Source organism: Zea mays, chromosome 1 (assembly GCF_902167145.1).
Source record: "Zea mays cultivar B73 chromosome 1, Zm-B73-REFERENCE-NAM-5.0, whole genome shotgun sequence".
NCBI classification, from domain to species: domain Eukaryota; kingdom Viridiplantae; phylum Streptophyta; class Magnoliopsida; order Poales; family Poaceae; genus Zea; species Zea mays.
In genome coordinates, this window is record NC_050096.1 from 225,237,937 (window position 1) to 225,247,397 (window position 9,461).

The window sequence follows — 9,461 nt, forward strand, 5'->3', positions numbered from 1 at the left end:
TAGTAGAGGTAGAAATTAGAATTTGAGAAAGGATAAACTAAACTCTTGTAAACATATATGGCAAATGCATTGTCATCCTGCTTTTGCCTTTCTTCAATGCACGAAATAGTAAATTACTTTGTGTCCAACTCTTTGTCTAGTATTTGTAGTAATAAGCTTAACTAACTATTTTTTGTGCTACTTACATAATCTTTTAGGAGACATTCATAACATACCTTTTCCATCGCAATCCAAGAAGAGTTGTAACGTTTATGAGGCTTTGGGGAAACATATCGTGAGTAAATGTCCCATAGATCCTCTGGTCTCTGCAAATATACATATTAGCTACAGTAAAATATATGACAAAGAATTGGCTAAACAAACTACTCTTAAATATTTATGTTAGTTCAAAGTATTGACATTGCAGTTGTGGTTTCTGTTTCATAATGCAAAGCTCATATTATGCGGCAAAACATGAGAATAGTTTATTGATCCTTTTCTTCTGAGGTTGCCCCATATCATAGTAGATGTTATCCATTTGTTATAAAAACATACATTTTCATATAGAGCATTAAGTTGATCTCCACAATAGAAATTTACCAAATATTTATAATACTCCCTCTGTCCCAATTTATAATTTGTTTGACTTTTTTGCACCAAGTTTGACCGGCTCGTCTTATTAAAAAATTTGAACATTATATACTAAACAATATCACAGTAAAAACTAACAATAATTATGAAATATTTTTAAATAAGTCGAGCCGTTCAAACTTGAGGTAAAAAAAGTCAAGTGAATTATAAATTGGAACGTAGAGAGTAGCATTTATAGAAGTCTAAGAATAGTTAGTGATCTCTTGTTAGAATATTCATTTTTCTTGAACATGGAAGAGGAATATGTATATTTGAATTAAGAATAATAATTAGCGAATGCTTTTGGAAAATAGTGAAACAAAAATTAGATGTACCTTACCAGGTTGGGATCAGGAAGCTCTCTGACTGCTTCATCCACATTCTCTGCCGTAGCTTTGACCTATTTGAATTTTATCACATGAATAGTTAGTGTACTTCAAATTTGAAAGGAAAAATACATTCACATAATGTTATCGTCCTATGTATCAATTATTCACTCCCTTTCAAATTGTTAGTCATTTTTAGTTTTGTCCTAAGTTAAACTTGTCTAACTTTGACCAAGTTTATAAGGAATATATTAACACCTATAATATAAAACAAATGTATTATCAAAATATAAATCATTGTCCATTTAATGAATCTAGTTTTATATTAATGTTGTTTGTAGATCTTTCTATAAATTTGGTCAAAACAAGAGAATTTTGACTTATAAAAAACTAAAACCACTAACAATTGGAGTGGAGGGAGTAGCTACATATATTTTGTCAAGACATACCCAGGTTGCTTGTTAATTTCCATGTCCATAGGTTTCTTTTATGAGTGAAGGCTGGAAGTTAATCCATCACTATGGACCATACCAACAAGAATAGAAACCAAATAACCGAGTCCTCATTTTGTTTTACATTTTAAAGTTGGCTTATTGTGCACCTATTATAGATCTAGTTTAAACCATCAAAATGAAAATTACTGAGAATAGATTGAGCTACCAATTTAGCACTTTGTAGTTCAGTGTTCTCAGAGAGACGATTCCTAAGGGGTTCAACATGGTCGCTTCCATCCAATTGAACTCCAATGAAGTATTGAAGCTCTCCCTACATACCCAAATAATAAAATGAGTGTGCACGGTACCACATGAACAAGTGTGCAACAAGTTGACAAGAGATATAGCCAGTGAGTACTTTCTGGTCTCGCATTGGCTGTAGGTGGAACAAGTTCCAAAACTTCTTCCCTGGTCAATGAACAACAATCGTAGAAAAATATCAGTATATATAGCACCCACATCAATCATACATATATTGACTAAACTCTATGGTAGGAAAAGGTCAATTGCTCATGCTTTCTAGTTTTTCCGGTTAAAATGCAAAATTTACCGCTCTTGGTGTAGTTGATTAGCTGGACAGTGATTTCTTTCTGTTCCCGGATAGCTTCCCGGATCTTATCAACTGTGGACATGTCGGTCTCTGGCCCTTGAAGAAATCTACAAATACCAATAGGATTATCTAGGTCACCTACGTACCACAACCAATTCAAAGCAAAAGCAATAGAACCAATTATGCATTTAAAGAAAAGAAAATTCACTAAGAAATCCACAATGCACAAATGAAGTATTTCAAGGCACACCAGCATGACTACACGAGCTCTTTTTATTGAGCAATATTGGCATGTGCAGTCTATAATATGCACCATAGCACAGGGCATTAAGAAATAAGCCTAGCAAGTACAATGGAGAGAATCTGTTCTCTGGCTCACAAATCACAATAGCCATGGCAACAACCGATATGACAGGGTCCTTGCCACCGGAGCCAGACAAAAAAGTATATGAAATCGTGTGATGAAACATTGTTTTAGATTGACCTCTGTTCTTACTCGATGAAGCTCCGTACTAGTCGCCCTTCTTGGTCTCAAACTTTCTGGTCTTTCTTTCTCTTGCGTTTCTGAAGGATGGCAGGTCAAAGTTGCGCGTTCACAGTGGAGTCAAGATATGGTGAGTGCCACACCTTGCCGTACCGAATGCTCCGCCCTTGGTATTTGTGAATGATGGTGTCTGGGAGTTTTGGTGTGTCGTCCATTTGTGAAGTTAGGCAAGAGACTTGCCGTTCGAGAATGTGAATCGAAAAACATCATCGAAGCTAGTTTGACAATTCACTGCCTGCTTATAAAGTTGTGCTGGAAGTAATGTGGGGCTTGAAGTATCTCATCAAGGTTTTAGTGCGTGATGATTGATGAAGTAGAACTGACTAATGAGGAGGGTTTCCAGATGTGTCAAGGACTGGAATTAATTAGTATTGACTCCTGAATCGTTATGGCTTTGAGGTTGAATCCAAAATGGTTCATTCAGGCATCATTGATATGGATGATGCACATCTCTATGAAACTAAGCTGCATAAGCCGGCTTTTTCTTGGAGATCTACAACAATTTTGTTTGTTTGGGTCCGTTGAGGTATGCGTAAGGCACTCTTACAATTGGATTGCAGAAGGCAAGAGAAGAATCAAAGCTGCAACAGGCTCAGGCCGCGGCCGGAGCTTGCGAGCGCGTCGGGCTCGGGGCCGCGGGCATGGCATAGGCGCTGTCGATGGCCAGCGGCCAGGCACGAGGCCGCAGTGGCGCTCGCGGCTGCGCCGACGCTAGCGATGGCTGGGCGCGACGGCCTGGCATGGGGCTGCGGAGGCCTCTGTTGACGGCGTCTCGCCGATCCGCGCGGTGGCGCTGTCACGGGACCAGGCGGCCAACGCGGTGCGCCGGTGCGCATGACGGCGATGCTGGCGGAGGGCGACCTCGCGGCGCTGTCGTGGGACCGGGCGGCCGACGCGGTGCGCATGGCGGCCCACCACCAGCTGGCAGCCCAGGCGGGTGCGCGGCGGTCCATGCAGCCAGGGAGGCCCAGCCAGGGAGGCCCAGCCGGGCGTGGCCCAATGCAATCGTGGGAACGCGGAGCCCAGAAGGCTGTGTAGGCCGGCTTAACGAGGGGCTGGCCGGGGCGAATTAGGGTGCTGTTTGGTTCAAAAAATGTAACGCAAATGGTAATGGTAATGATTTCGGCTCGATTACTGACGGTAACAAATTTGAATAAGCTGGTATCAAATTTTAGTGTGGTATCTGATTACGGTTGGACTAAAACAAACATGATTTAACGTTATCCGTTATCCATTACATTACAAATATATGAACCAAACGGCACCTAGGTTTCTGGGGGTGTTTGATCGATGGAGCTACATTTTCTAGCGCGCTAGGCTATCCGCACTTAGGGATGGCAAACAGCTACACCTCTGTCGGATAGTGCCATTCCATACCATCAAAAATAATTCTACTCGTCGAGTTACCTATATATACTCGTGGGTATAAAAACTACTCATACCTGGGTAATTTTACTCGTCGGGTAACCCGTACCCACTAGTAAAGTCTTAAATTCCAATATATCAATCACTCAAAATATTAAATAAACAAAAAAAAACAAGTTCAACTTCACATATAACAAATCATATGATTTCATAACTTGGTAGCTAGACAAATGATAGTTAGAGAAGGGTTTTATTTTAGTTAAGATGAGCTCTATTATATGGTTATAGTGGTATTGATGCGAGTATGGGTAGTATCAACCCATACCCGTACCTGTCTACCCAACGGGTATAGGTTCTTGCCCAATAACTTACCTATGGGTAGAGAAATCATCCCGTAACCTCATTCATATCGAGTAAAACCCGTCGGGTAATCGGGTTTCGGGTACCCATTGACATCTCTATTCGCACTCGTTTTACTTTATTCCTCTACCCTAAAAGGAATATTCTGTCCTGGTCAGCGAGATTCTTTACCCTATACTAAAATCATCCACAACCATATTTACCCTATATCTCTACCCTATACCAACCACTACAATTTTAATATCCCCCTCTCTATCCTTCCATTAATCTTTCTCTAGTAGCCACTCCACTGCTCTGCTCTCCTCCACCCGACACCATCTCTTCTCCCATCCATCGTTGCCTCTCTCTCGCCGCGTCCTCCCCTCCCACATCGGCGCCAGCGTCCTCCGCTGCCCCCTCTCTCGAACCCGCGCCTTTCACCGGATCCAGCTCGCCTCCCTCGGTTCTGCCGCTCCGCTCGCCATGAGGCGCCACCAAGCTTGGAGGCCACAACGATGGTGTTGGTGGCCGACGGCCGAGCTCCGTCCCACCCTCCTCCCGCGGGCGCGCCTTGTCTCGTCCCATGGCGGGAGATGGAGCCATTGGCCACTTGCACGAGAGAGAAGAAGATAGGGTAGGACTTAGGAGAGAGGACGCTCGATATGAGGTGAGAGACGATCAACCCTATGGTAGGGATGGGTTTCGAGCCTACCGCTGCAGCTTGTTTTTATTGCATCAGCGATAGCGTTACGTTCACAGTCTGTGAATGCGGACAGCCTTACATCAGATATTTACTGTTAGAGATATTAAACTAAATATAGTTTAATTATAAAAATAATTACAAAAAAACTAAATGATAAGACAATTCTATTAAATCTAATTAATCCATGATATGATAATGTCATGCTATAGTAAATATTTACTATTCATAGATTGATTAGATTTATTAAATTTGTCTCATCGTTTAGTCTTTATCTATATAATTAGTTTTATAATTAGATTATATTTAATACTTATTATTTTCATTAAACATATGACGAGGCATTTAGTAAACTTGTCGGAGAACCAAACACCCTCTTATCCTATAAAAAGCAGACAGTGTTTCATTCCTTTTTTTTTATAAAAAACAGACAGTGTTTCATTTTTTTCTCATACAAGAATTGAGGAGGTTTTACAATCAATGAATAGTACGATAACTCTCTCATCCGTGAAAATTATACGACAGCAATCAAATGGACGTGTCAAATAGCAAAGCTACAGCTATGAATCGAAGTTTCAAAATGAAATTTTCAAATTGTTATCTTAACGACAGGATGGAGACTGCTCACCTGCAATTCCTCCCGAGGATCTCTTCCCGCGTGTACTCCGTCAGCTCCAAGAAGCTATCCGACGCGAAGATCTGCACGGCCCAAGCATTTTCCACGCTGAGTAACTGCCGGAAGAAGCTGAGCAGCTATGGCGGGATTCCGTGCTTACGATGGGGTTGTCGGGGAGCCTGGGATCCGTGATGACGAAGTTCTTCTCGATACGCTCTAGTGTCGTGGCTAGATCGATCCCCTGCCTGATGTCCCTCTCCCTCCCCTCTTGCTCCCAGCTGTTCTTGCGCTGCTTCTCCGTCGTTGACTCCGGTGGCGCCGGCGCCGGCGCCGGGGCCTCCACCTCCGCTGGAAGGGCATCCTTGCTTCCTATCGAGCTCCTCTTCCCCATCTTGAACCTACCAAGAAACCATCCTTGCGTGTCATGTCAGGCAGACGGAGCCCTGAGTGTCAGCTTCATGCATTAGAGGTGTCCGAGTTTGGAACTGACCCCATGAGGGAAGAGCGGCGGCTCGACTTCCGGCTCAGCCGTGAGTCCTCCTTCTTCACGTCCCAGAGCGGGGACTTGAGGCTGGCACCGCCCGACGGCGTGCCAGGGGCCACCAACGGCGACGCCATGACGGGCGGTGCAGGCTCCACGGGCTCCTGTTCACCCTCGGAGCGAGCGCGCGGGTGCTTCACCGTCTGCACCACCTCCGTGATCGATGACATTGCCGTCTCCTTCTGCCGGTCTACGGTGTCGAAGAATACATACGTCGTGAGGGAGGAACGCAGGGCAAGGACAGGCAAGGCATGAGAACGCAGAGGGCTCACCGTCGTAGTGGATGAGGGACACTGGCATCTCGTTTGGCCGCATGCGCTTTTCGCTGAGCCCCTCCGTGTACTTGCTCACCTCGACTTGCATCCTGTCACGGCAGTTCCATGAATCACAAAGCAGAGTAAACAGTACAGCAAGAGGATAAGATAGATAGGTCGCATGGGTTACCCGATGAACTTGATGACCTTGCCGTTGTCGTCGCGGATGGGGGTGACGGTGAGCATGTTCCAGAAGGGCGTGCCGTCCTTGCGGTAGTTGAGCAAGCGGCCGCAGAAACTGCGGCCGGTTTTAACGGCGTCCCGGATCTTGGCAACCTCGTTCATGTCCGTGTCGGGGCCCTGCAGGAAGCGGCAGTTGCGGCCGGTGACTTCCTTGGGGGTGTAGCCGGTCATGGTGTAGAAGCCGGCGCTGGCGTAGATGATGGGGCAGTCCGGGCGGGTGGCGTCGGAGACCACGAAGGTCTGCTGCAGGCTGGACAGCGCGTCCTTGAGCTCCTGCGACACCCGCGGCATCGACGAGTCCCCCGACGCGCGCGCGCCGTCCATGGACGACCTGGTGCTGCCCACGCCACTGTCGCGGCCGCGCTGGAACGAGGCCTGCCTGTTGCCGGCACTGGCCGTGGTCGTGGCCGTGGCCGTGGCCGTGGCTGTGGAGGGCGACGCCAGCTCCACTATCTCCTTGCCCGCGCCCGACACTGAGCGTGGCGCCGGGAACGCGAAGCCGCTGCCGGCGTCGGAGCCAGACGGGAACGCCATCCACTTCTCCACCATCTCGGCCGCTTGCCTTGACGATGACTCCGCCATGGATGCTTGCCCCCGAAGACTACGTACGAGACTCTCGCGATCAACGGCGGTAGGACAGGTGCGGGAGAACAACCATCTGCCGAAGCAAGCACCGCTTCTGGCAAAAGCACAGCAACAAATTCTGAGGACAATATTGAGAAATTTTGGGCAGCCTGCTTTAGTATGGGAATGAGGGGACAATTGAAGTGATTTTTTACTACCAAAACCAGCTTGACGCCGCTCCCTGTCCCTCCCGTGAACCAATCAATCACGCGGCTATGGTACAGTTTGCTCAGGGGCCGCGGGGAGGAGCCTCCGGACAGGCGACCAAGAAAGTAGAGCAGAGACGGAAAGAATGGCGGAAGAAGCAGGGCAGGCACAGCGAGCGGATAATGCAATCCGGCCTTGTCCTTGTGAGCGACTCACGGTCGTCTCGTCCCGCCCCTCCATCTGTTTCCATGGCCGCGCGACGGCCACCGGTCCCCTCACCCGCGGCCAGCTCGGCACCACGCCGGGCGTGATCGGGGTCGCTAGGGCCGCATCCTGCGGTCGAGGACGGACGGGCCGTTGCAGTTCGACGGGTGGAGCGTGGGCTCGGCGCTCCACGACGACGGCGACGGCGACGCGACATATCATTTGAGGCGGGCGTGTGGCTACGGGAGCGCGCGAGTTGGGCTGGTTGGATGGGTGGGCGGTGTCGTGGCGGGGCGGGGCGCCGTTCGTACAACGTCCCTGTCGCGAGGGAGGGAGGTTGCGACGACCACGACGGCCAAGGTAACAGCGCAGCGGGGAATCGACGCGGGTGCGGAACACGGGAACAAGAGCCTCCACCTCCCGCTTCCTCGTGAACACAGCTTGTTCAGGTGGATTTTTCCGGTGCTTAGGTACCGTTTGGTTCAGATATCTGTAACGTTTGGTTCAGATATCTGTAACGTAATGGGTAAGTGATAACGTTAAATCATGTTTGTTTTAGTTCCACCGTAATCAGATACCATACTAAAAATTGATACCGGACTATTCAAACTTGTTACCGACAGTAATCGAATGTAAACCATTATCATTACCCTTTGCGTTACATTTCGTGAACCAAACAGCACCATCTTTATGGTTATTGCTACTACGGTACATAAATTATTTATCACATAACCATTACTTCGTCCGTCCACATCCGGCCACATGAATTAATCGTTTATGCTAAGTTAATCATTATCAACTTTAACGGTTATACTAGATGTTTCATAAGACTTTACAACATAAAAACAAAATTATTAATTTATTATGATTTGAACTATCATAATATATAATTCTTTAAGTTTAACACAATTTAATATTATACATATTGTTGATCAAAGTTGATAATGATTGACTTAGCACAAATCCAAAACGACTAAATTGTTGGACGGATGGAGTACATAAAAACAAACAACACATATATTGTAATCAACTTTAATATCTCACAAATTCTTATGCAACATACTGACAATTTCCAACCAAACCCACACGCTACTGAAATTCCTCAAACGGCTAAGCTAACCTCAAATTGAGAAGGTTGTTTTAGTAATTTCATCATTTTAATAATTAATGTTTTGTACAAAGAAAATGTTCTCCTTCCTTCTCCAATGCCCCTAAATTGGTTGTGATCCAAGTACATAAGAACCTGTCCATTCAAGAAGGCATATGCAACTCAACCAGTCAAGACAAGTATGGGGTTTATCTTCTTTAGCAGCCTTTAGTCCCAAAAGAAATATGCAGAAATATTTCAAAAACATGTGTAGGATGTGGGTCATGGACAATGATATCAATTCAGTAATTCAGGTAAACCAAGGGAATCTACAACATCATACAAATCCACTACATATATCTAAAACCTCCAAAGCTATAACACCCCGTCCAATTTCGGACCGGCGGTACTTACTCCTAGCAACTCGCTAGGATCATATATTGTCCCCACAGACCAACATGTGTCTTTTGTGCACACTTTGTCCTCACTCATGCGCACCCGAGAAAACTTCTCGGTCGGTCACTCATCCCAAATTGCTCCAAGCCAAGCACGCTTAACTTGGAGGTTCTTTCGAGCTAGGCTTCCGAAAAAGAAGGTGCACCTTGTTGATATGGATACTCTATTAATTCTATTGAGCCTTGGGCCAGGATATCCCATCCATCAGGGCCAGGATATCACAATCCACCCCCTTAGAAGACCGACGTCCTCGTCGGTCAACCCCAATCCAGGAACCTCCCCTCTTAGCCACGTCTGTGTGTCTAGTGTCGTCATATGCCATGCTATGTGACCACTCCGGGCCTACACGTCTGTGTGTCGTC

General features: G+C 46.1%; 1 protein-coding gene across 4 annotated transcripts in view; it reads right to left on the reverse strand.

Annotated features, from left to right (window-relative positions):
- The window catches only part of LOC100281086 (phototropin-1), a 32,990-nt gene extending 24,987 nt beyond the window's left edge, over nucleotides 1–8,003 (reverse strand). For 3 of the 4 annotated variants that reach the window (XR_564036.4, XM_008675881.4, XM_008675873.3), the window contains exons 1-11: nucleotides 7,364–8,003; nucleotides 6,529–7,260; nucleotides 6,357–6,448; nucleotides 6,034–6,274; nucleotides 5,704–5,941; nucleotides 5,556–5,626; nucleotides 1,980–2,086; nucleotides 1,788–1,837; nucleotides 1,596–1,700; nucleotides 950–1,009; nucleotides 216–305 (exon numbers count right to left, since the gene is read on the reverse strand). Coding sequence is in view for 3 of the 4 variants with exons in the window: in XM_008675881.4 (XP_008674103.1) it covers nucleotides 216–305; nucleotides 950–1,009; nucleotides 1,596–1,700; nucleotides 1,788–1,837; nucleotides 1,980–2,086; nucleotides 5,556–5,626; nucleotides 5,704–5,941; nucleotides 6,034–6,274; nucleotides 6,357–6,448; nucleotides 6,529–7,163 (1,689 nt within the window). In the remaining variant the exon portion in view is untranslated. Of the gene's footprint in view, nucleotides 1–215; nucleotides 306–949; nucleotides 1,010–1,595; nucleotides 1,701–1,787; nucleotides 1,838–1,979; nucleotides 2,087–5,555; nucleotides 5,627–5,703; nucleotides 5,942–6,033; nucleotides 6,275–6,356; nucleotides 6,449–6,528 lie in introns of all 4 variants that reach the window. The other variant, NM_001367345.1, reaches the window with a different exon arrangement.
- Nucleotides 8,004–9,461: the final 1,458 nt, after the last annotated feature.